Raw genomic sequence first — 27564 nt, forward strand, 5'->3', positions numbered from 1 at the left:
GCACAGAGAGAGAACACAGGCTCTCAAGTAGATGATACACAACATATCTGACACTGCTTTAAACAAACAACATGTTCCTGATTTCAGTTTGTGATGAATCTCCTCCACCCATTTGTTTTTATATCTCATCATGGCAAGTTCTCTGAGCCCACATCCACCCTCTGTGGGTGGAGAGATCCCTGAGCCCATGCTCATGACATCCGAAAACCCGACTTGCCAGTCTGTTGTTCAGTCGGTCAGACATTCTGTTCACAGGTTTACATGTTTAAGGACTCCAAGGAAGAATCAAATTGCTCTGTTGTGCACATTCATACTTTTATTAAGATGTCCAGATCCCCAAACCCCAGACGAGTAGGCAAGAATGACAAGTACTTTTTCTTTTAGTACTTTATAAATGTTGATGCTCTTACTTTTTTTTTTTAATTTTAAAGGCACCGTATGTAAGAATGTGGCCAAAACAGTTACTGCACTCAAATTCAAAATACTGCCGCGAGTCGTGTCCGTCCCCCCCGAGCAAGTCCAGCTTCTTTGCTGCTAACGCTGCTGCTGGGACACAGCGGAGGAGGAGCTGGCTGCTAATGCTATGTATCGGGACACTGCTAATGCTGCTTGCCGGTCGATGACCCACCTGCACATAGGCTACAATGTATGATCAAAAATGAATAACAGTTGAAAGTATTCGAAATGTCCATCCCCGTCTAGCTATGATGCTAGTTAGCCAATTTTGGCTAAAGCTTACCTGTCGAGGAGAAGAGTAGCCACTTTGACATCCGATTTCAAATTCTTCTCCGCTTTCAACCGTCTCCACCGTTCAGAAGCATCTCCTATATAGACCCTCGCTTTGCCTCGAGTTTTGTCTTGGTGTTTTTGGGAATCATAACGAGGTCGTTTGGGTTTAGTCGCACCGTCAGCCATTGTAGCTCAGTCGTAACTGTAACTGATGCTGAGACTCTACTGACTGCGTGACTGGTAGATGGCGGTGGGTGGCGCAACAGACCAAAACACAAATTCAAAACATAAACATGATTTGCGGACCGTAAAAAATTTGTTTTAAATGCGAATATTCTGGCTGTACTATTGTTGTCGGTGAGATCAGTATGTTATATGAACATTATTCCTTAGTCTCGGTGACATATTAGGAGGATTTTATGACTATTTGCTTTAGATTTCTTACATATAGAGTGTGCCAGTAAACCCGGAACTCCGTTAGCACTTTTAGCACTTCCGATTCTCTCGTCTAAAAGTCAATACGTTTTTTGAATGGGATTTTGGTAAAATGCCTCAAATAAGGTCTGTGGTTAACAAAAGCTTAAGCCAGTTTCAGGTTTTGTTCTACGACATAAAACACGTCAGTAAATACCCTGCTTGTGAATTTTGAAGCTTTTACGTGTCGTAAAAAAGGTGGTTGCTAACAAGTTGCTCAATACGACTACAAACCCTGTCGGGGACATTAAACGTCATCACCCCCGAACAGGCGAGAGTGCTGGCAGTCCGCCATTACAGCTTCTTATTTAGCTTAAACAGTCCGATTTCCCCATTATACAATGTTTTCAAAATAAAGCGGCCGAAATCAGTTGAAAGCTTAGTGGCGGTGACGTCAAGAGTCATGTGACCGTGGAGTAGTCATGTAGTCCGTTAAAGCCTAACGTTAGCTTTTCACTTCTGGCGATCGCATTTAAGCTTCAAATGTGGTATGAAAGGTGTTCATATGTGAAGATTATCTCGCTGAACAAAACCTGTAAGTATCATAAACTTGTGTTAGCCACAGAGCTTATTTTCTGACATAATCCAAAACGCAATGCAAAAATCACATTCACTTTCTCTTCCGGGAACCAGCGCGATGCTAAACTTCTGGGTTTTGACATCACCTTTAATTAAAGTTTTAATGCAGGACTTTTACTTTTTACAGAGTATTCCTCCACAGCAGGATCACTACTTTAACTTAAGTACAAGGTCTGAGTTATTCTCCCAGCACTGTTCAGTATACAGTTAATAGGTTTAACGTAAATTAGTCTTCAGTTAAGGTTTTTTTTTCTCAGAGATTTAATGATAATTAGTTTTTATTCTGTTTAGCCTGCACCAAATGTTTATTATACAATTTGATTTCTTTTATAAGGAATGGAATTAAAATTATTTTCATTATTAATTGCAGATTATTTTCTGCTCGTATTTTTCAGCTCTGACGTTAAATGAAAAGTCAAAATAAACTATTTTCATTTTGTTATTTTTACTTCTACTACTTTTAACCCTGTAGTTTTCCGGATAATGTTCAGACCTGGCGCCCCGGCGGCCCTCGGACGGCCGGTCCTGCATCCTGGCACTTACCTTCATCCTGGTAACTCACAAGTCCCCGGACCAAAAACAGGAAGTAAGTAACCAAATCAAAAGTAAAATTCACTTTCTGTTCGGTAGTCGGAGGCGCGGGAGCGAACCGGGAGCTCCACGCGGGAAAAACCCGAGAACAAAGAGGCAGAACAGCGTCAAAGCGCACAGACGCCATAAGCTTCACCTTGTCCACTAAAACATGGCGCCGCACATTTTGCCTCTTTCATTTAGCTGCGGAGCTCCGAGGATGCTAACGGTTAGCATCAGCTAGCGGGGTGCTGTCTGTCTGTTTGTCCGTAAAGATGACATCACTGCATTACGGCTTCTGTGCATTTAAACTGTAATAATAATAAAATGGAGTCAACATCACGCAGAGTCGCGCATCATCTCTGCGCTAAATACCACTGTTATCGGCATCGTTCCAAATAGCGATACATGGGACCTTACACCAAACTCCATTTTAAAAAAGATCAATTCTACATCTTCTTGCTGATTACCGCACTATACACACACTGATGATTTTAATTTGAAGTAAAACCCTTTCACAGTGATCCAGCCTGCTTATCGGCGCACATACTGTTCAACAAGCACAACGCATTTTAACAAATGACAGCCAAAATCTCCTGGCTGTGCATATCTACAGCATTCTGTTAGACTGGAGAGCAGTGGAGGGCGGTAACGAGCAGTTTACGATCAATATATAGATTTTGACTGAAATAACGTGCTTATTAATGTATCACATCTGACCCGAATTAACCAATCACAACTAATGATGAGTAAAATGCTATTAAAACTGATGTGGGAGATCAGTGTTTGTACTGAGACGCATTATGGTGTTAAGTTGGTACATTTTTAATGGAGTTTGGTGTGAATTTATGCAAGACAGTGAAAAAACGTATTTATTGTTTGGTATTCCTGTCATGACATTAAATAATGATCTTTAGTTAATACTTAATTACTGATAGGTGTCTCATGTTGCTGCTCTTCACTTGAACTCAAGTTAAAATACTTTTGTATGAGCAGGAAGACAGTTTTTATCAAATGATCTTTATTTTGTGTGCACAAGATGAAAAGAAATATTATTCTGCACCTTTCAGGACTTTATGGGCTCAGCAATACAATAAATAAATACATCTTGATAAATATTTCTTTCTAAAATGACACCAGAGTCAAAAACACTTAAATTAATACCTTAAAATTGAATAAATGTCCCAGTGTAAGAACTGTGTGACTGGTTAGTACAGCTAATTAATACAGTTCTTCTATAAGTTAACGTTTTTAATCTAATATTGAACAGAAGTACAGTCAGTGGCCACTTTATTAGGCACACCTGCACAATTTAATGCAATTAAATACAATATTTCTGCCATTTATTCTTTCACTAAGCGCAAACATTTTCTGATTTTATTTAATAAAATACAAATGATTTTTAGTTTCATCCCTGGACACTGAGTTAAAACCAGATTTTTCCATCATTTACATGACATGCTGTGTGTCAGGTGTGTCTAAATTCAGTCTTTGTCTTTAATCAGTTTTACTTTCCTCCGTCAGTGTTTAGAGCCGAACGTGCTTCACTTTCTGTTATTTATGACTCAAACAGCAGTCAGAGGATTTATTATTATTATTCATCAGCAGGTGAACGATGAGTTCAGGGGCAGCAGCAGAGGACGAGGACGGCGCAGCGTTAGAGACCGTCAAATCTGTCACACTCACTCAGGACACTGATGGACGCATCATCCTGCACTGTCCTCCCAACGGTGGGTCACACTCTGGTCTCAGCAACAGTGTCTGACATTTAGGTTCATTTATTAAACATGACAAAGAGTTATGAAGAGTCCATTATAAAATATATCTGCAACTATTTTGATCATGTATTTTTTTAAGTCATTTTTCAAGCAAACAAACTCCCAGCTTCTCAACAGGGTGAATTTTCTTCATGTGTGTTCATTTGTACTGTTGATCAGACAAAATCTTTTAAGATGTCACGTTCATATTTGTAGATTTCAGGGGGGGTGTAGAGGACGTGTCACCCTGCTGCAGCTCAGCAGTCAAAGCACTGCAAGTTTATTACCAAAATGCAAATAATCAACCTCACTAACAAATTACAAATTAACTTGCCCATAAATAAATAAAATAATACATGACATTGTAAAATAATAACAATATGTACAAATTAACTTTTCACCAAAAGCCAGTACTGATGTTTTTATAGCATTTCTTTGTTTGTTGTTGTTTATTCTGGTTTTGTTTTCAGGGAAACACAGAAATCTACACTATAAAAAATAACTTAACAGTTTTAAAGTCATTCAGTCCTTCATTTCACTTCCCACCTGTGAATGAGCACAAATTCAGTAACACACATTTATGAAACAACCTTAAACAGAACCTCCTTTCACATAAAAACATCTTTAAAATAATAAGACTGTACTATATATATGAGTCATCATAATTCATCTCTAATATCTGTTTTACAGTGCTGTGAAAACATCGACAAATTTCTCCTTCAAACAGCTGATTTGTTTCTCACCAAAGCTACATTTTACAAGATTACACTGAACACATCATGAGAAGTTTATAATTTACCTTCACCCAGTGCTCATTCTTACTGAATAGAGCCTGAATGCTTCACAATGTAAATCAATGAAACCCTTCCTGAGCTGTTCATTGTGCTTAGCGGTAAAGTTAACTAGCTGCTAACTGCTACGAACTAAGCAGCTTACAGCTAATTGCTAATAGCTAGCAGCTAACTGCTAACAACTTACTGCTAACAGCTAACAAATTACAGCTAACTGCTATCAACCAACTGCTAACAGCTAACTGCTAACAGCTATCAACTAACTGCTAACAACTTGCAGCTAACTGCTAACCAGACGTCGCGCTAGACTTTTTGTCGCCGGTCATTTTGACCGACAGGGTCATAAAAATCCGGTCATAATCTATTTTTACCGGTCATTTTAATTTTCGTTTTTAAATGATAATAAAGATATTAAAAGACATTTAGTTTTCATTCATTCGTTTTTAATAAATCCAACAAGCAAGTTATAAAGTGTGCATTAATAAGGACATGAACGAAAAGATGAACAGACATCCACACACCCGTGCCATTAGGCTTCGCCCTGGACACACCGGACGACACTAACGCGTCCGGTGTGTCCAGGGCGTTATGTAGTTATGCCTTTAAGCTCAGTGACACAAAATTAAAATTGTAATGAAGTGATTATGGTTTTGAAAAATGTGTTCGGTTATGCACTGTTGTGTTATTTTAAATTATAAACACAGTATTTTCTCCTCACGTTCCTCAGTGTGTGCTGTTGTTATTTTATTTTGAAAATTGGCCGGATTCTCTCGTCTTTTCTGTGTCCGATTTCCTGTTTGGTACGATCAGCTCTATCCAGCTTGACAGAGGCGCTCGCGGCTCCCGTGAAAAATAGACCAGACGCCGAACTGAAGCGCTGCCTCCGCGGGCGCTCCGCTCTGCTCAGCGGCCTGTGTGGACAGTCAGATAGGTTAACATGGGCGCTGACTGAAAACTGCCTCCGCTGCTGGACACCGTGCTTCGGTTCCACGTCCGGTGTTTCCAGGGCGTTATGTCAACAACGCTACATGAAGCAGATGAATGACCTTTTCTCTGCAGTGTGAAAACGGCAGCCCCTTAAACCACTGACTGTGCACTCCGCCGCCAGGGTGGTGGGCAGGGGTGGTAATTGCAACCGGTCAAAATGACCGACAGCCTTCAGATTTTCCGGTCATTGTTGTAAAAAAACAGTCAATGACCGAGAATATCTGGTTAACGCGACCCCTGCTGCTAACTGCTAACAACTAACTGCTAACAACATACAGCTAACTGCTAACAACTAACTGCTAACAACTTACAGCTAACTGCTAATAACTAACTGCTAACAACTAACAGCTAAATAAATCTTCGGCCTCGGTTACATTAGATTTAAAAAAAGTGATTGTGCAAAACATTTTTTTTTTTAAACTATTATCAATCGGAAAAAAGTAATCATCAGATGAATCGATAATGAAAATAAACATTTTAGTTTTGTGTAAAAATGCTGATGTATGTGTTGTGTCGTCCTCTGATTGTAACCATGGTGATGTTAATTGTTTGTGTAGATGATGCAGACGAGGAGGCGGAGCCTCTCCAGAAGAAACTGCGTCTGTCTGCAGAGGAACAGGAAGACACAGACGGTCCTCAGTTCTCTGTCGTCACGTTACCCAGTGAGATCACACTTTATATTTACATCACTGACATGACGTCAACGGTGTCGTCACCAAACTCAGTTTAACCCTCAGACGTCCCTCTGGAGAACAGACGACCGGTCAAAACCAAAATCCATAAATCTTGTTTCTGTATAAACTAATGAGACATTGGTTTTTACCTCGTAGTCATGGTAACGTTTCCTGTCTCTCATTGTCGTCCTCAGTGTCGGAGAACGACGAAGGCTTCGAGGTGACGATGACGGCCACAGCAGACGGTGATCTGTCTGAGGAAGGTGTCGCTCAGATTCAGGTGCAGATGCAACTCCTACTTTCTTCTTCCTCGGCATCCGCCTCCTCCTTCTTCTTCTTCTTCTTCTTCTTCTTCTGTACCCTAAACGAATCAGAAATTAAAACCTTAAATAGCTGGAATCAGATTTTTTTATGCCTCCACACCACGACAGCCGTGGGTTGTCCATCCGTACGTAAGGGCATCCCATTTTTGTGAGCACGATATCTCAAGAACACTTTGAGGGAATGTCTTCAAATTTGACACAAACGTCCATTTGGACTCAACGATGAACTGATTAGATTTTGGTGGTCAAGGTCACTGTGACCTTGTGTGTCTCATTCTCATTAACACGATATCTCAGGCACAGCTTAAGGGAATTTCTTCAGATTTGGCACAAACGTCCACTTGGACTGAAAAATAAACTGATTACAATTTGGTGGTCAAAGGTCTGTGTGACCTCACAAAACATGTTTTTGGCCATAACTGAAGAATTCATTCACTAATTCTGACCAAACTTGACACAAATGTCTAGCAGGATAAAATGATGAAGGTCAAAAGGTCAAAGGTCAGCTTGACTGTGACATCATCATGTTTTAACGTCATATCTCAGGAACAGAAGGGGAGACATTTGGTCAGACACTGAATTGGTGACCTCAACAGTCCTGATATTTTTGCCAAACTCTTGGTTGTGGTCTGAGAAATCCCGTCCGTGTGTGTGTGTGTGTGTGTGTGTGTGTGTGTGTGTGTGTGTGTAGATTCTGCAGGAGGATGAAGACACTCTCTCGCCCAATCAGAAGACAGAGGTGTCGCCTGTCAGTCAGGCCTGGTTCACTACCAAAGAAGACAAAGACACACTGGCTAACAAAGGTACACACACACCTGCAACAGTCATGTTAGTGTGTATAGAGGCAGCATGTTGTCACATCTAACTGAGTGAATAAGAGTTCATTTCAACCAAACCAGAGCTGGTGATTGTTGGAACAGTTATTTCCTCCTCCTCAGGTCACAAGTGGAAACAGGGCATGTGGTCTAAAGAGGAGATCGACATTCTGATGAGCAACATCGACCGATACGTGAAGGTACGTCACTTCCTGTCGTTATTTCTGTCTGGTACATGTTACACACACTTTATGTGACGGCCTGTGTGTGTGTGTGTGTGTGTGTGTGTGTTTCAGGGCCGAGGCATCGAGGATCCAGCAGAGATCATTTTTGAGATGTCCAAAGAGGAGAGGAAGGATTTCTACCGCTCTGTGGCGTTGGGGTTAAACAGGCCGCTGTTCGCCGTCTACAGACGAGTTCTACGAATGTACGACAACCGCAACCACGTCGGGAAGTGAGTTCACGAGGAAGAGACGTCAGAAAACATGTTGGAACTTTATTATGTTTGAATAATAATTTCTTTCTTTAATGTCCCCAAGGTACACTCCTGATGAGATAGAGAAGCTAAAAGCGTGAGTATAAACCTCTGTGTATGTGTCTTTTATTTCAATAAAGTTTTTTTAAAATATACACAACATACATTTTCTATATAAAGTTTATATCTGGTGTGTGTGTGTGTGTGTGTGTGTTCAGGCTGAGGGAGAAACACGGGAACGACTGGGCGACAATCGGAGCCGCTCTCGGTCGAAGCGCCTCTTCTGTCAAAGACCGCTGCCGACTGATGAAGGACACCTGTAACACAGGTACAGAGCAGAGTGTACTCAAGTACACACTCGATGTACTTGTGGTAATAGTACTTTTACTGCACTAAAGTATCTGATTACTTCCTCCACTGATGTTTGGTTTGTTTGTAACTTTAAGTCTAACTTTTATTTTTCATATAAAATGTTTGTAACTTTGTTTAAACCAGGTAAATGGAGCGAGGAGGAGGAGAGACGTCTTGCTGAGGTCGTGTACGAGATGGCAGGTGTATCGCCGGGGTCGGCGGTCACAGGAGGCGTTTCCTGGGCGACGGTTGCTGATCAGGTTCGAACGCGCTCTGAGAAACAGTGTCGGTCGAAGTGGTTGAACTACCTGAACTGGAAACACAGCGGAGGAACAGAGTGGATGAAGGAGGACGACCTCAACCTCATACGCAGGTACGGAGCCATTTTCTGCTTCTTTATACGTCTCCTTCACCTCACAGGTAAATATGTATTTTTTACTGCTCCACATCTGACCTGTACTGTACTGAGCAGTTATCTGATGTGTTCCAGGATCTCAGAGCTGGAGGTGGAGGATGAGAATGAAATCAGGTGGGAGGATCTGGCGGGCGGGTGGAGCAGCGTCCGGTCGCCTCAGTGGCTGCGATCGAAGTGGTGGAGCATCAAGAGACAAGTAGCGAATCACAAGGACATCCCCTTCAATGGTACACACACATGCGCCATTGTTTTTAACTGTAAAGCTGTTAATCTGTCTGTAGCTCTGGTTGAGGGTGAGAGGCTGTCAGCAGATAAACAGAGATCTGTGTGGGTACATGAGACCCTAAAAAAGAGGCTGGATCATGGGGAGTACCACCAGTTGGTCCAGGAGCTTCTCCTCCATCATGGACGTTTACAGCCAGTTTGACAACCTGCTGTCTATCATCAGGCCGTATAGCTCTGGGTATCCAGCAACCACTACCACCAGTTTCTCCTCCATTGTTTACCAACTGTAAACTAGTTGTCATGACCACCACAGAGGGCCCGCCTCTCAGATCATCCCATTGGACAATGAGAAAAAAGATGAGATGATATGGGGCGCTTTACTGCTCTGAGTTAAGATTTTTCAACTTGAGGAGTTCAGAGCGCTCCGGCAAAAACGCCAGGTGCCAAGAATGCAGAAACAAAAACAGTGAGCAAAAAGCATCATTCTCACTAAAAACTGTTACTAAAAGTCGCCTCCATCTCCTAAAACGCTTTCTCTGTGATCGGGGCCTAAATCTCCAGGTGTGCTCATTTGACACCTGAAGACGACACAGTGTAGTCCCCCAGTCCAGTTGCAGAACTATTTGTGTTGCTGGAGCCAAATATATGTATATATATATATATATATATATACATATATTTTTATGATCATTATTATTATTATTGACACTCTGACCTGTGTGTATTTGTGTCCTCAGTCCTCCTGAAGGGTCTCCAGGAGCTCATGGCGTCCTCACAGACGGCCTCCGGACCGGGGAGTCCCTGCTCCTCCTCCTCGTCCTCGCTCCAGATCCGACTCACCCGATTGGAGGAGAGCGGCGGCAGCCCCGCCCCCAGCTCTGTGGCTGCGCTGCAGATTCCTGTACAGATCCCGCTGCAGATCACACACCTGGGTGAGTCTGAGTGTATCACTGTGTAGATTTTAGGAGTGTCACGATACCAAAAATTTAGTGTTTGATACCAGTACCAGTGAAAATAAGATGTTCCATTTGGTCTTTGCATTAGCTTATTTGTCCCACCCCTCCTCAACTGTGATTGGACGGCTGAGTAAAAAGGGACAATGATGAGTGCAGCTTATTATCTGAAGTTGAACATCTTTCTATTCTCAGCAACCAGGGGGAAAAAAAGCGCTAAATGTGAAGCACTCGGCGCAGAATAGGCGTTCAGCTTCGTCACACAGCTGGTGTTTGTAATAGAGTGTAAATATGCAAAGAATTAACGGAATATACGAACTCAGGAAAAAACGCTTTTCTTTTTTATGAGGCGAGGCGGAGCTATCTCTGTATCTGTGCTTGTCGCCATTTTCCATGCGTTGTTCTTGTTCCTCCATGCTGGAAGGCCTTCTACTTCTTACTTTGGTGTTCAAGAGCAGACTAGAACACTCTGAGTGTTTATGGTGGCCTGTCAGGGACCTACGATACCTGTGGTATCAAAGAAAAACCATCATGTCTTCAGAGTTTTGGCATCAAACTTGTACTCAAGTATCAACTCTTGTGACCTCCTCAGTAGATTTAATGATAAAATGTCATTCTACGCTGATGATACAGGCTTTTATACCAACAACTCCAGCTGTGTTTGACTCACTGACCTTTGACCTCTCTGTCCCGTACGTCACTGATTCTTGTCTCTGTCTGTTTCTCCTGAAGCTTCAGATTCTTCAGCAGCAGCCAGCGACAGTGAAACCATCACTCTGAACACAGGAGCCCTGCAAACCTTCGAGATCCTGCCTGTAAGCACAACACAGGACGTCTTCATGTCCAGTACAGTTAAAGTGTTAACGTACTGACCGTGTGTTGCTCAGACCAACACACTGCTCAGTGCACCAGGAAAATATTTAGTTTGTCAAATGCAGTTTGCCAAAAAAACAGGATGTTCTACTGCAACTGGTCGCATTTTGTATGTAAACAGCACGCTGTTCTGGCTATTCTGACCCACAATCCTTTGCACAGCAGAAAATACGTACATCGACTGATGATAAATGATGTTCGAGGCAGTAATTGTAGTTTATTTTCTATCAGCACTGCAGCCGTCCTTGCAAAGTATGTACTGTTGCAGTAAACATACGATCAGGACGTCCTACTTCATCATGACATCGCATCCTGAACTGTAATGAACCTTACCTGTTTCTCCTCTCAGTCGTTCCACCTGCAGCCCACCGGCACCCCGGGGACCTACTACCTCCAGACGACATCCAATCAGGGCCTGCCCCTCAGCCTCTCCACCAGTCAGGGCCTCCCGCTCAGTTTAACCAATAACAGCACTGTTACCCTGACGACAGGCTCCTCCCCCTCATCACATGAACACATCATCCTCCACAGTCTGTCGGTCAGTGTTTGATCACGTGTGTTTTCACTCCTGATCTGCTTCTGCTGCACACTTCATCCTCTGTGTGTGTGTGTGTGTGTGTGTGTGTGTGTGTTACCTCCTCAGACGGACGGCCTCTGCTCCAGCGACGGCGTCATCATCCAGACTGTCACCTCTGACCCCGCCTCCTCTGACCCTCTCAGCCAGTCACAGCTGGTCGTGGAGACAGAGGGGCGGGGCCAGGACGAACGCCTCGATGCCACGAGTCTCCTGGAGGGGTCAGAGAGCGTCGTCACGGAAACTCAGGAGCCAATGACAGATGGCTTCACCGACACTGACAAGGTTTTTTTTTTTTTTTTTCAAACTTTGTCAAACAGTCTGGTGGGTTTGGTGACAGTGATTTCTGGTTATACACAAAGGCTCTTAGTCTTTAACAAAAGAATGTATGTAGATAGGGTGGAGAAAATAATAAAAACCTTTCCATATGATGCACCCCGGTACAACACCATCGCCCACTACGACCTCAGCAATAAACATAAAGTAGAATTATCACTGATCGTCTGACAGCGTCAACAAAAACTGAAAAATGTATGAGCTTTGAAAGAGTAGAAATCATGTCCTGAAATGCTTTATATTGCACAGGTGTACCTAATAAAATGGACACTGAGTGTATAATGATAAAAAAAACTGTGTGTGTCAGGAGCTGAACTCACCGTCTGTTGAGGCTCCAGTGGTGCATTCTGGGATACCATCTGGCAGCGCCGTGCTGATTGTTTCTCCACCCAACATCAGCAGCACACTGACAGGTAACACACACACACACACACGGCTATAATCAATGTTACATATAATTATTGATATGTAGCACTACTAAATTAATTCTCAACATTAGTCAGAGTTCTGCTGAGTGAAGTCACAGCTCAAATCTATTGAGTTTTACGACTAATTTGTTTACGTCCTCAGATCCGATCCTTGAGAACCAGGAAGGCTCCGACTGAGCAGGACGTTCGTCATGACAGATGAAGATTCAAGGATGGACGACAGGAGACGAATTTGCGAATCCTAGGATAAGATTGATATTCTTACCCTCACCTTAACCAATCCAACCAATGAAGGCAACAAGCACTAACCAGTCATAGGGAGAGTAGGGCAAGTTATTTCTTCACGTCCTAGGATTTGTAAATTTCCTCTTCTGTGGTGTTAAAGCTGCTGCACAATAAAGACAGAACTTGTTTGCAGTTTTTAAAACCAGGATGTGAACATTTAAAAACAGATGGTTGTAAATTAAACCAAACTTTTTAAACTGAATGAATTTGAAGCTTCATATTGAACCCCTGGATGAAATGTTGAACCCCTGGATGAAATGTTGAATCCCTGGATGAAATGTCTGAACCCCTGGATGAAATGTTGAACCCCTGGATGAAATGTTGAACCTCTGGATGAAATGTTGAACCCCTGGATGAAATGTTGAACCCCTGGATGAAATGTTGAACCTCTGGATGAAATGCTGAACCCCTGGATGAAATGTCTGAACCCCTGGATATAATGTTGAACCCCTGGATGAAATGTATGAACCCCTGGATGAAATGTATGAACCCCTGGATGAAATGTTGAACCCCTGGATGAAATGTATGAACCCCTGGATGAAATGTTGAACCCCTGGATGAAATGTTGAACCTCTGGATGAAATGGCTGAACCCCTGGATGAAATGGCTGAACCCCTGGATGAAATGTTGAACCTCTGGATGAAATGTTGAACCCCTGGATGAAATGTATGAACCCCTGGATGAAATGTTGAACCCCTGGATGAAATATTGAACCCCTGGATGAAATGTATGAACCTCTGGATGAAATGTTGAACCCCTGGATGAAATGTTGAACCTCTGGATGAAATGTTGAACCCCTGGATGAAATGGCTGAACCCCTGGATGAAATGTTGAACCCCTGGATGAAATGGCTGAACCCCTGGATGAAATGGCTGAACCCCTGGATGAAATGTTGAACCCCTGGATGAAATGTATGAACCCCTGGATGAAATGTTGAACCCCTGGATGAAATGTTGAACCTCTGGATGAAATGTTGAACCCCTGGATGAAATGTATGAACTCCTGGATGAAATGTTGAACCTCTGGATGAAATGTTGAACCCCTGGATGAAATGTATGAACCCCTGGATGAAATGTTGAACCCCTGGATGAAATGTTGAACCTCTGGATGAAATGTTGAACCTCTGGATGAAATGGCTGAACCCCTGGATGAAATGGCTGAACCCCTGGATGAAATGTTGAACCTCTGGATGAAATGTTGAACCCCTGGATGAAATGTATGAACCCCTGGATGAAATGTTGAACCCCTGGATGAAATATTGAACCCCTGGATGAAATGTATGAACCTCTGGATGAAATGTTGAACCCCTGGATGAAATGTTGAACCTCTGGATGAAATGTTGAACCCCTGGATGAAATGGCTGAACCCCTGGATGAAATGTATGAACCCCTGGATGAAATGTTGAACCCCTGGATGAAATGTTGAACCTCTGGATGAAATGTTGAACCCCTGGATGAAATGTATGAACTCCTGGATGAAATGTTGAACCTCTGGATGAAATGTTGAACCCCTGGATGAAATGTATGAACCCCTGGATGAAATGTATGAACCTCTGGATGAAATGTTGAACCCCTGGATGAAATGTATGAACCCCTGGATCAAATGTTGAACCCCTGGATGAAATGTCTGAACCCCTGGATGAAATGTATGAACTCCTGGATGAAATGTCTGAACCCCTGGATGAAATGTTGAACCCCTGGATGAATTGTCTGAACCCCTGGATGAAATGTATGAACTTCTGGATGAAATGTTGAACCCCTGGATGAAATGGCTGAACCCCTGGATGAAATGTATGAACTCCTGGATGAAATGTTGAACCCCTGGATGAAATGTCTGAACTCCTGGATGAAATGTATGAACCTCTGGATGAAATGTATGAATCCCTGGATGAAATGTATGAACCTCTGGATGAAATGTTGAACCCCTGGATGAAATGTATGAACTCCTGGATGAAATGTTGAACCTCTGGATGAAATGTTGAACCCCTGGATGAAATGTATGAACCCCTGGATGAAATGTATGAACCTCTGGATGAAATGTTGAACCCCTGGATGAAATGTATGAACCCCTGGATCAAATGTTGAACCCCTGGATCAAATGTCTGAACCCCTGGATGAAATGTATGAACTCCTGGATGAAATGTCTGAACCCCTGGATGAAATGTTGAACCCCTGGATGAATTGTCTGAACCCCTGGATGAAATGTATGAACCTCTGGATGAAATGTTGAACCCCTGGATGAAATGGCTGAACCCCTGGATGAAATGTATGAACTCCTGGATGAAATGTTGAACCCCTGGATGAAATGTCTGAACTCCTGGATGAAATGTATGAACCTCTGGATGAAATGTATGAATCCCTGGATGAAATGTATGAACCTCTGGATGAAATGTATGAACCCCTGGATGAAATGTTGAACCCCTGGATGAAATGTATGAACCCCTGGATGAAATGTTGAACCCCTGGATGAAATGTATGAACCTCTGGATGAAATGTCTGAACCCCTGGATGAAATGTATGAACCTCTGGATGAAATGTCTGAACCCCTGGATGAAATGTCTGAACCTCTGGATGAAATGTATGAACCTCTGGATGAAATGTTGAACCCCTGGATGAAATGTATGAACCTCTGGATGAAATGTCTGAACCCCTGGATGAAATGTGAACGCAGAGCTGGAGGAGCCAGACCAGCAGCAACAAACAGCAGCAGCAACAAACAGACTCTAAAGACTGTGATGGACGTTACTCTGTGAACTGACCCTTTAAAAAAACACATGTTCATATATAATAAAATAAACATGATGAGGCTAATTTAACGATTCCTTTTTACATTGTTTTTCACTTTCATTTAAATGATGAGGAGGTCGTGTGGGGGAACAGAACCTTCACAAAACGCGTATGCAACAGTAATAATATACCAAGACAACACCTTTGCTTTTAGTTCAATTATAATTTTAGTAGTAAAGAATAAAAAGAATTCGATTTCGGCAGAGAAATATAAACCCTGAAAATGTGACGGCATGAACAGTTGTTTCAAACATGGGTTTTAAAGAAGCTTTAATAGTAAATGCACAGGTTCATAAGGAAAGAGAAAAAGTTAACTAAAAGACGGACATCTAATACCTGAATAACTACTTTTAAAGACAGATTTGTGTCTGTAGTAATCTTTTTTTTTTCCTCCGTGATGCTGAGACTTTATGAGACGTAATGGGACATTTGAGATTAAGTAATTAAAAAGAATACTTAGAGTACACCATGAACAGTTCATATTAATAGATGACACCTCTTTAAACCTGTGAGTTCACATGATCTCAACATGAACCTGCTGTTTTTCTGTTAAATGTGCATTCCTCCATCTTATTAATCATTTGATTGGCTCCTCTGATAAACTTTATTAATGGGCAACACTACCTTCTGTTGAATCTGCTGCTGTTTAAAAGTGTAGTTCTCCATTATGAACACAGGGAGGCAGTGTTGTCACATTTATCTCTCTACTGTGTATCGTTAACTTGCTGATTATCAGATTTTAAATGTGTTATTGTGAAGATTTCCTGAAGTAAAAACTGATGTTGAGCTATTAAATTTAAACACACAGTTACTGTAAATATCAGCAGCTCACACCAGTTCTCTGATACACAATAAAGTCAAAATAAAAACAGAAATAAATGTAACATACTCACCAACAGTTGGAGGGAGTGTAGGTGATATATCTTCACAGGCGTGTCCACATCAGGAGGAACGTCTGTAGAAACAAACTAACTCAGAGTTAGTTTATTACTTTATATAATTCCCATCAGAAACACAGCTCTGTTTAGTTTTCGACTTTTCTCCTCATAAGTGAACTCCACAGAGCTCGAAGCAGCTCCAAGTGATGCAGATCAGACACAATAAACAGATCAGCTCATTGTGATTCAAAACAACATGCAACAAATATGCATTAATAATATATGGTAACCAATTACTGTAGTCAGCGAATGAGACTGCAGTGTTTTGGTGAATGTGTCCGCGCTCTAATGTGCGAGCAGATCTCCTCTGAATGATAAACAGGAAGTCAGACTGTGGATGCTGCGTGTCCTCGCCTCAGGCTGCCTGAGGTGGATCACTGTGTTTGTCAGGTAAACACAGGATTCTGCTGTCAAACATCCACACAGGACTTCTTCTAATGCACAGAGAGTAAAACTGAAATCTGATGAATCCACTGGAGCCGCTCGGAGCATCCACACAGCTGTCACTCACAAACACTCACTGCTAATCTGATGACTTTGTGCAGATTTTGAGAACAGAAATTCACTTCCAGCCAGATAATATAATCAGTATGGAGATCATAATAAGTTTCCCTGCTGTGTTACAGAAGTTTAGTGAGGCTGCTTTATTTTAAATTTGAGAAAACATGAAATTGTTGCAGCTCTGACAAGATCTTAAATTAAGGTCTGGAGGTTTCAAAGGAAACTGATGTAATCTATATTAAAAAATAATGAACACAAGCTAAAACTAGAACTACCTTGCCGTTGTGTGTCGTAGCAAACCAGTCAAGTTTCTGTTCACATCCATGTTTGTCCAGACTCACATGTCGCCATGACAACTGACAGTACCTCAAATATGGACATTGCTGCAAAGAAGCAACAAATTGTAAAACATGGATGCTTCACACACAGAAGATCTATACAATCAGCACAGTTTCAAGATTAGAGTCACCAATTCAGTATCTGACCAAATGTCTCCCCTTCTGTTCCTGAGATATGACGTTAAAACATGATGATGTCACAGTCAAGCTGACCTTTGAGCTTTTGATCTTCAATATTTTATCCTGTTAGACATTTGTCTCAAGTTTTGTCAGAATTAGTGTATGAATTATTCAGTTATGGACAAAAACATGTTTTGTGAGGTCATAGTGACCTTTGACCACCAAATTCTAATCAGTTTATTTTTCAGTCCAAGTGGACGTTTGTGTTAAATTTAAAGAAATTCCCTTGAGGTGTTCTTGAGCTACTGCATTCACAATGATGAGATGGGCGAGGTCACAGTGGCCTTGACCTTTGACCACCAAATTCTATTCAGTTAATCCTTAAGTACAAGTGGACATTTGTGCCAGATTTGAGGAAATCCCTCAAAGCCTTCTTGAGATATCGTGTTTATAAGAATGAGACAGACTGGGTCACAGTGATCTTTGACCATCAAATTGTAATCAGGTCATTGTTGAGTCCAAGTGGATGTTTGTGCCAAATTTGAGAGAGGCCTTCTTGAGATATCACGTATATGAGAAAGACACAGGCACAAGGTTACAGTGGCCATGACCTTTGAACACCAAAATCTAATCAGTTAATCAGTACAGGTGGACGTTTATGCCAAAATTTGAGGAAATTCCCACAAAGCCTTCTTAAGATATTGTGTTAACAAGAACAAGACAGACTAGGTCACAGTGACCTTAACCTTTGAACACCAAATTGTACATCAGGTCATTGTTGAGTCCAAGTGGATGTTTGTGTAAAATTTAAAAATTCCCTCAAGGCGTTCTTGAGATATCAACTTCACAAGAATGAGATGGGTGTGAGGTCACAGTGGCCTTGACCTTATCATCAAAATCTAATCAGTTCATTCTTAAGTGGACATTTGTGCCACATTTGAAAATTTCCCTCAAGGTATTCTTAACATATTGCGTTTACAGCAGTGAGACAGACTAGGTTACAGTGACCTTTGAGCAACAAATTGTAATCAGGTCATTGTTGAGTCCAAGTGGATGTTTGTGCCAAAGTTAAAAATTCACTTAAGGTGTTCTTGAGATATTGTCTTCAAAAGAATGGTACATATGTATAGAGGGCTGTATGGACAGAGGGACAACCTGAAAACATTATACCTGTGGTCATGGCGGTTGCTGGTGCGGAGGAACAATAAAACTAATTTTTTGAGCAACAATAATCCACAGAACAATGAGAGACACCACAAAACAACAGAACGACACATTCCATTTGTATAAACATCTTTTATTGGATAGTTTGACTTCCTAGATCTGGATTTTCTGCCCACTTCTCCACTTCTTCAGAAGAGTCACCGATTTGGGCTCCAGACCAGTAAAGACCAGTTGGTTCCTGGTTACTGGTAGTGCTGTTTCTGTCTGTCTCAAAAGTCCAGTCCATCCAAAACCATTTGTCTCCTACAACGATGTTACAAGAATAAACAATGGGAAAGTTGTATTTGATACACAAACTGTTATACAATGGTATAAACACATTTAACGCTCGTGATGTCGGTAAAAACATCAGTACCAGTGGGCCCAGTTTCTGTTGAACATTGAAAACCTCTCAAAACGTGTCGACTGTGCCTCGTAAAACAATATTTTTCAAATACGATTCAGTTTTACATCATTAAAACACACAGATCCTCAAATACCAGACGAATGTATCTACTTACAGCGAAGGCTCAGTTCCCTGTGCTGATCCCTCATCCAGTCATTACACATGAATGTTGTCCTGTACCTCTGAAAAACACTCTATCAAACATGCATATTCAGGTCACGTCCTTCTGATATTTACCAAACTGTTCTGGAGCATGGGGAACACACAGATAATGTAGCTGTGTTTCAGTTAAACCAACACTATTCACACGTTTTGTGCCAAACAAACGTTCAACATTTATGATTCACAATCCAGTATGTTGCGTAAATGGTTTGTAATTGAAATGATCCAAAATGTTTCTGTGGAATCTCAGATTTTCTCAAAAAGACGATCAGACGAGATGAAAGGCATCATTCTACACTTTCTTTCACTTGTGTTTTATTTTCTGTTATTTAGGAGTGCGCTAATTGCTAAATTGTTAAATAATTGTCTGCATGAAATGACAAAGTATGTGGCAACATGAATAACTGCAGTTTTTGGTAAGCAAGGCAACAATTATCCGCCATTTAGGGTTTTAAATTTGGCTATCGAAAAACCAGTCTTGCTAGCCTGCCTCCATATTTAGCTAATTTTGCGTTAGCATCTGTAACTCAAATGGTTCTCCAAGCTAACGGGTTTCTGTAATTTTCTATCCATGACTGTAAAATAAATGGATATAAAGACTACTGTACAGGACAGTAAAAGGATGAAACTTAACTCAAAGTTTAAGATAATTTGTTAGCATTCAACACCTTGTGGCAGTTGCTAACGGCTAATGTCACGTTCACAACATTTTGGGTGCATTCATATCACTAGTGTTTTCGTCATTGGTAAACTGAAGATGCAGAGTTCTGTTAAATATGCTAAGCTAACAGCCAGAAGGTGATTAACTTATCTAAGAATATTAAAATCAAACAAGTATGATTCATGAGCTTTAAAACAGTTCGTAGACGTGCTGCATTTTTGCATTTTCAAACTTAGAACAGACCCAGGCTGCAGTTTCCCTTTACTTCCAGTCTTTAAGCTAATCCAGGCTAACCACCTGCTCTGTAACTTTACTAATTGTTGATGAATCTGGACAGAAGTTTAATTCACGCTTTGGCTTTTCAGAAAAACAGAAAAAATATGTTTTTTGTGATTAAAACAAATGAGTTACAGAAGTTAGCATAACAGAGGTTAGCTAGCAGAATTGGGTTACACCAGCTTTTCATAAATCCATTACTTCTTTACCGTAAAGCCCTGTGTAATTACTTGTTATTTTCTAGTAATTTACTAAATCAGAAATGTCGTAGCTAGTGAACTGATCCTGACATTGTTCTGTAAATAGTTTTCTGATAAATAATAAATACGGCAACTTCCAATCAATTTCAAACCTAAAATAACTTCCGGTTCAAACTCCGCCCACTCCGAGTATATTTATGGATACAGATCATTCAGTTGGTTAAACAGATACAGATAATGGTGTACTTGCTCATCCCGGACACTAACTTTGATTTTAATGCAAAACACAACACACAAACTGAAGTTCATAAAACCTTACGTTATAACTTAGCTAAACCTGAATTTATGAACAGTTGGTGCAACCTGAATTTTTTATGTCTTACCTGCACTTAATTTGTTAGTCATATTTTTAATATACGCCTGACACTGAAGTGAAGCTTATTGAATGGTTTCTGACAACATGAATCTAGTGCGTTTGGATTTTAACAAATTCTCTGACTTTTGGAAAGTATAACTCTGAACAACACGGTTTGATCGTGATAAAATGATGGTCTAATTTTTTGTTATTGTGTACAAGTTTTAAAATCATTTGACAGTACCAACTTTGTCCTCTAAAGTTCTTTGTACCAGCCCCCATTTTCCACCCTAACCTTCCAGTTTAGACCCACAAACATGCAGTACACCTCCTGTTTGTGCCGACAGACACCTTCTTTTGGCTTTTACTTCCAACTCTACTTCCAGGACTCTTTAAGGCACTCGCTGGTGGCAAAAAGAAGGCAGAAAGAAGCAAGTGTTGGTGGAGGAATAGCTATAGACTTGTTGACGTGAATCAGATGTGTCATATTTTACAACAATAAACTATATTTGTAGTGTGAGTACAGTTTGAACTCTGATTCAAAGATCTAAACAACAAATGTGGCACTTTGCTTTGAAAAGCTGGTGAAATCTGGCGACAGGTCTTCATCCGGCACTGAAAACAACCTCCAAAAAAAGTTTCACATTTCAGTTTGTTTACAGTTTGTTTTTATAAAAAGAACCACCAGATTATTTAATACAAGTTTGTTCCCCACATTTCTGTCTACACTCATCAAACAAGTCAGACGACAGCCCAAGCCTTGGAAATTACACACACTACAACAACACAAGATAGTTTCTAGAAGTTATTTGGCACCAGAGTTTTTTTCATGAACACATTTCTGAGAGACAAACGCCTCGGAGAAAGCTTATGAGAAGTGAAGAAGACAAAAAAGAATCTGTTTATTTCAGTCTTTGTATCTGGAGGTCATGTGGTGCCGAACTCATGAGTACAAAGATGCAGCACCAGCCTGAAGGTCGTATTGCTTCAGAATTTAAAGATGCAGTTTGTAAATCATCAATTAATCCAGCTTTAGTGGGAAAAAACCCGAAACTAAAAACTCTGTTCGCAGAAATCTGTGTTTCCCAGAAGGCGATGGGGCTTCATCATTTAACTTACAAACAGCATATTTAATCTTTGATATTAACTCAAGCACTACATAAAGCACGTCGTCTGGGCTCAGAAGGCAAAGAATAATGCATATATATTTATATATATATATATATATATATATAAATATATATAATGATTCTACGGTGACGATGATAAATACGTAGCATAGAAGATAAATGAGTTAATTTACACTTCAGCGGCTTAAACGGCACTTAAACCCAACGACTGCTGCAGATCTAATAACTTTTTAGAGGAACCACAACTCACTCACTTAAAGAGCGGCTGTTCATATAAATGATCATATGGTTTATGTTTTCAATCTTCTTCTTCCATATTTCTCTAATTAACAGCCGGCATAAACGTATTTTCCCCAAATCTGCTTCATGAATTCAATAAAAAAAAGATTCTTTAACATATCGACTCCTTGACACAGATGCAGTTTGACACAGATGCAGATGTTTGTCGACAGGTTCGGTGCAGGTTAGTTTGAGCCAGAAATAAAACTGAACCAGCTTATTTTTCATTATGAACATTATGAAACATTTAATGTGCAGAATAAGGAGGAGGCAATCATCAGGAGGCACATAAAGTCTTTGCAGGTGCTGCGTAACAATTATTTGCACAAACTGTTTTTACCATGTTTGTGTAGAATGAAAGGAACAAGACAGCTGTGTGTGTTGTTTTGGTATTTCTATGTTGGATAATATGGAAGATATAAAATGCCCCAGTAGAAACAAATCAAGGAAATAAAGTGAAATACACACATTAAGATGGATTTCCTTTTTAAATATGTCATAAATGTGTCATAATTCAATTTAAAAATGTTAAAGGGACAAGCATTTAGTGTATTTGCAGTATAACTGAATTGTTTTTGTATTGCGATGTGGTTTTTCACACATTACAATCAAACAACAAAGAAAATACAGTCACTTTAATTGGACATGACATGGAAAATTTCAGCCAGTTCTCACTCCCAGCTCTTCAAGTATCGCCGCTTTATCAGTGGATCTTGTTGTCAGACACTGAGGCACAGCGGCAGCCTTCATGGCGGTTTGATACACAACGGGCAGCAGCAATTTGTAACGCCATCAGCAACTACAATAGTATAAAGAGCGAGAAAGTCCCTATGGGGGGGCGGTGACGTGGATGGGTCAAACAAACTCTGGACTTTCACTCAGGAGAGTGCTGTTCCTTACCTGTGAAACCCAAAGTCAATGGAGTTATTGTAATACCAATATAGTTTGCTAGTATGTGTAGCATGCTATGCTGGTAACATATGTCACATGACATCTGTCTTGCAATGTCACATCACATTGGAACATACTTATTTTAAGCCAAACCATAATGTTTTTCTAAACCTAATCACATGCTTTTGTTGTGTTAACCTCAAGTAATAAACCCAAAAATGTGTTTACCTACGTTCTTTTATTTTGAAAAACACTACGCATTTAATGAGCAGACACTACATATCCTCTGAAAACGGACGTGTGTTTTAAAGTGACACAATACATGCAACAAGCGTAAATTGACACGTCGTCCATGAGTGTCCTAAACTGACGCAAGAGGCTACCTAGCACGTTATATTTTGACACGTAGGTCCACTGACAAAGCGGGGGTATTTCAGAAGTTGGGATAAGAACGTGTTGAAAATTCAAGGCACCGTAAAAAACAATTCAGTTATTTGAGAAGAAAACAACATTATTGTTGTTTTTCTAAACATGCTTTCATTTAATTATTACACACTAAATGTATCTATAAAAAGGAACTATATATGATATTGGTATTTGATTTCTTTGATTTGTTTTTCTGCATTTTAAATCTTCCACAGAATAAGGTGGAGGAGTGTGTTTAATTTCATAATTTTTGACTGTGTGTTTTAAATGTTCGTACCTTAGACTTCCTGGAAAGCAGCACAGATAGTGACTGCATCACCCAGGTGAAATCAAGCAAATTAAAACCAGACTGTGTCCTGGATGCATATTTTTAGTCATCTTACAGCTCCACCTTAACTTCTAGAGTTACTTTAAACCTTTTTGAAGGATCCATGGATACCCTGTCTTCAGAAGACACTTCTTATGTGTGCAGAAAAGAAAAACGCAGCATCATATATGAAAGAAGTTTTGCAAAAGAAGTTAAATCGTACAAATTATAACAGCGAATCACACTTAAAAAAATAAAAGTGTTTCAACCACATGATTAGGCAGTCATGATTTTTCACATAAAGTAAAAACAAGCTGGTCCTCGGCAACAAAGTGGCAACGGTGTTGATATAACTGCTGAACACACACTCTCACACACACTCTTACTCACAGGATATGACATCATGGACCACCCTGATCAACACTTTACAAAAGAAAAAACAAAGCGGCACCGTATCAGTCCATTAAAAAGATCATTTTCATGTTGTATATGGAAATGCGAAGCCTCTGCTTAAAGCCTGCAAACAAAGAATAATATTAAAACTAAACAGAGCAAATTATTCAGCTGCGACTCGAGTCAACAGCACAGTGTCATCAGCATAGAAACACATACTCTGATATGAATACAACATTTGGCCATGACAGAAGGAAAGATGATGTTATGGTTTGATTTTTGGACGTCATACCCTGAATTCACTTTCCTCAGCTGTGCCTTCAGGTCGAACCAAGACCCGATTGGCCAGTGGTGTGTACCGTAGTGGGTTTTCATTGGTCGAGTACTTTTATTTGAGCTCGCTTTAAGGTAAAAGAAAGTTCATCAGAGCGTTTAGGATGAAAACCAAAATCTGTTGCTGACAAGAGACCAGATTTTCTGGTTCCTGTATTTAGAGACAGAAAATCTGACCTCAGATCAGACTGATCCACCTCCCATCCACAGTTCATAGACTCTCATGTAATACAATGAAGGAGAAGTGGTCACAAAGCGTCCTGGAGCAGCTGAACTTCCACTGCCAACTTCCAAAAAGGGCAAAAATAAAATATTTGGTAATGTCTCATTACTTCACTTCGATTCTTCAATCATCCAGAAATCTTCATTCCTTGTGCGGCACTTTTTCTTCTTCACTTCCTCTACGGCAAAATAAAATTTGTGGTATAGAGAAGCCAAACACAAAAATGCTCCGAGATCACACGTACCGAACGCCTTTTAAAAAAATAACCCTTTGATTTCACAAAGCTCCCATCTGCAGCCATATTATAGTCGCCATTTTGCATCCCTCTGTGGTATTTGTTTTGGGACGCCAAGTGGAAATACGCCATACAACTTAAGCAGACATCAGCGATTCTGTTTCCACCACTCTGAGCATATTCTAGCACTTTGTCCAAAATCTCTGCTCCTCTCCCCCCTGGAGTCCCATAACTCCTCCCCCTTCAGTCCCTATATGGTCAACAGCTTCCTGTGGCTCCACTAGCCCCTCCCACTTCAGTCCTTACATGATCAAACATTCAGTAGAGTCCGCGAGCTCGTCCTCCTTTGAGTCCTTAAATGCAAAACAACATCCTGTGTTTTAGTAGCCGTTAGCTCGTCCCCCCGACCCCACCGTGAGGTCAGGGGTCAAAGATCAGTGACCTTGTTCTCCAGGGCGGCGGCGATCTGTTGGAGGCGGAGAGTAAGCTGCTTATTCTGGGCTGCGGGGTCCTCGTCCAGCGACTGGATGATCTGAAGACAATGACACAGAATTTAAAATTTCCATATTTGCTTTGACTGAAGGTTGATGAAATAATGAATGATGAAAATATAAACAGTTATTAGCTGCTTTAATTTTTCGTTAAAATGTTAAAACACAATAAAATACGTACATTACCTGATGATAAGAGTTATGATGGCAGTGAGCATTAGCTTTATTTGTATTTAATATGAGAAAATCAATAAATACAGTGACGTAAGGCTCCGATGTTAAATGATTGTTTTTACAATATTCATAAATGCGTATATTTTTCTGTTTCATATTTACATTTATGTGCAATAGCATATACGTCAGGCTGTTCTCATGCGCTGTTCATACATATACCTGTGAAAAGTAATGCTCCAGAATTCATATAACCTATGTAATCGTGAAGGCTGCGATCACATGACCAGTGCAACGACAAAAGTTTAGAAGGAAATCGTATAAAGAGAAACTGGGCAGGTGCGGTCAAACAAACACAGGACTTTCCCCAAGGAGATCAGTGTTCATGTGCCGTGTGGAATCAAGCGAATTTTGAGTTATTTTAAGGTGTGTTGTCACATTACGTTAATACATAACTTGACCTCAGGTACGTAATTTGATGACACTTAACCATGTTTCTTTTCCTAAACCTAACCTATGTAACTTAACAAAACAATATTTTGGGGGAATGAGTTTAAGTTAAGACACACTGTCTCTCTGTCTGTGTGCTGTCTTCATCATCTAGTACATCCTACTCCTCGTCATCATCATCTACCAGAGTTATGAAATAATACTGTGCACCCTGGTCCTGTCTGTTGTCGCACATGTATGTGTCCTGCAGGTTACACACATTTCCTTCACAACTCTTGATCAAACATCTCTAAAGGTTTGACGGATGTTGAAATTTAGAAAATCAAATCTGTTACGAAAACTTCAATGACGGACAAAATTTTCAGGGTCAGTGTTTAAACATGTTTGGCACAACATGAGATCTTTTTTTTTTTTAAGTGCGACAATGTGGGAAGAAAAATCCAGACTCAGTGTGCAGAAGTAGAGAGACGTAAGAATATGTGCAATGTATAGAGATAATTATGCAAAAAATGTGTGTTAGTATGAGAGCAAAAAAACTGAAAGAGGTTTCTCACCACATCGTAGTACTTGCTGGCGTACTGGTACAGCTGATGTAAGGCCAACTGGGTGTTCAGTTTGTCTGTGTGTTGCTACAAAGTGGAAACAAAGGTCAGAAATTCAAACATGTTAAAATCTTCTAAAGTGAACACCAGGTGTATTTCCATTAAAATGTCAAGTGAATTCTACAGAAATGTTCGTAAGGCTGTGGAAGAAAATCCCTCCAAACTTTTAGCTTCCTCTGTGATCAGGTTTCTGTTCATTAGAGAGTTTGAGAGAAGTAACTGAAAAACAAATTGACAGGAAGTGACCAAAACAAACTGTGCAGCAAAATATAACCACAATGGGCTGATCTATGGACATAAATACAACAACAGAAATTATATTTGTATTCAAACATTAACTATGAAGACACTCAAACAAAGTCAGTAAATATGGAGTGTTTGGTCAATTTATTTTCTGTAAGGTCTAAAATCTAATTTTGGACACTGTCAAGACGTTTTATTAAATATAAAAAGACCCTTTTGTATGATAGGGCCGAATGTGTCAGTACCATTTTCTTGCTGTAGTTGTTCAAGGTGAAGCAGATTTTATTTATTTCATACTGCTAGGCAGATGTGGGACCAAGTCATTGTTTTGTAAGCCACAAGTAAGTTTAAAGTCTTTGCACTCAAGTCTCATGACGAGTCCTAAGTCCTAAACTAAAAGTTAAAATGTATTACATTCACAAAAATCATGATTTCTCCCAAGTGTCTCTGACAGTCTCCATCCATGTCAGTGAAAACATGGATGCTTCACACACAGAAGATCTATACAATCAGCACAGTTTCAAGATTATAACATGTTTTGTGAGGTCACAGTGACCTTGACCTTTAAACTTAAACCACAAAATTCCTTCTCTTGAGTTCAAGTGGATGTTTATGTCAAATTTTCAGAAATTCCCTCAAGGTATCATGTTCACAAAAATGAGACAGACAAGGTCACAGTGACCTTGACCCTTGACTTCTGACCACCAAAATCTACTCTGTTCATCACTGAGCTTAAGCGGACATGTGTGCCAAATTTGAAGAAATTCCTTTGAGGCATTCTTGAGGATGGGATGGACAAACAAACCCAAAACATAGCATCTCTGGCTGTC

General features: G+C 40.4%; 2 protein-coding genes across 4 annotated transcripts in view; one reads left to right on the top strand and one right to left on the bottom strand.

The window, feature by feature from the left end:
* Positions 1–2252: 2252 nt before the first annotated feature.
* On the top strand, positions 2253–13943 carry dmtf1 (cyclin D binding myb-like transcription factor 1). Of its 2 annotated transcripts, none has more exons than XM_033614290.2 (17): positions 2253–2368; positions 3958–4082; positions 6445–6549; positions 6756–6841; positions 7576–7687; positions 7823–7899; positions 7996–8153; positions 8239–8271; positions 8393–8502; positions 8670–8898; positions 9016–9167; positions 9903–10097; positions 10851–10933; positions 11341–11529; positions 11635–11850; positions 12209–12314; positions 12472–13943. In XM_033614290.2, the coding sequence occupies exons 2-17, from the start codon at positions 3968–3970 to the stop codon at positions 12504–12506; spliced, it is 2001 nt and encodes a 666-aa protein (XP_033470181.1). In that variant the 5' UTR covers positions 2253–2368; positions 3958–3967; the 3' UTR covers positions 12507–13943. The 2 variants fall into 2 exon arrangements, with proteins under 2 accessions (XP_033470181.1, XP_078021450.1); XM_078165324.1 differs by lacking the exon at positions 2253–2368 and adding an exon at positions 2413–2581.
* Positions 13944–22189: 8246 nt separating this feature from the next.
* Positions 22190–27564, bottom strand: part of LOC117249267 (plexin-B2-like) — a 266340-nt gene continuing 260965 nt past the window's right edge. For both annotated transcript variants that reach the window (XM_033614805.2, XM_033614804.2), the window contains exons 42-43: positions 26444–26518; positions 22190–25309 (exon numbers count right to left, since the gene is read on the bottom strand). In XM_033614805.2, the coding sequence (XP_033470696.2) occupies positions 25205–25309; positions 26444–26518 (180 nt within the window). In that variant the 3' untranslated portion in view covers positions 22190–25204. The remainder of the gene's footprint in view (positions 25310–26443; positions 26519–27564) is intronic.

Source organism: Epinephelus lanceolatus, chromosome 23 (assembly GCF_041903045.1).
Source record: "Epinephelus lanceolatus isolate andai-2023 chromosome 23, ASM4190304v1, whole genome shotgun sequence".
NCBI classification, from domain to species: domain Eukaryota; kingdom Metazoa; phylum Chordata; class Actinopteri; order Perciformes; family Serranidae; genus Epinephelus; species Epinephelus lanceolatus.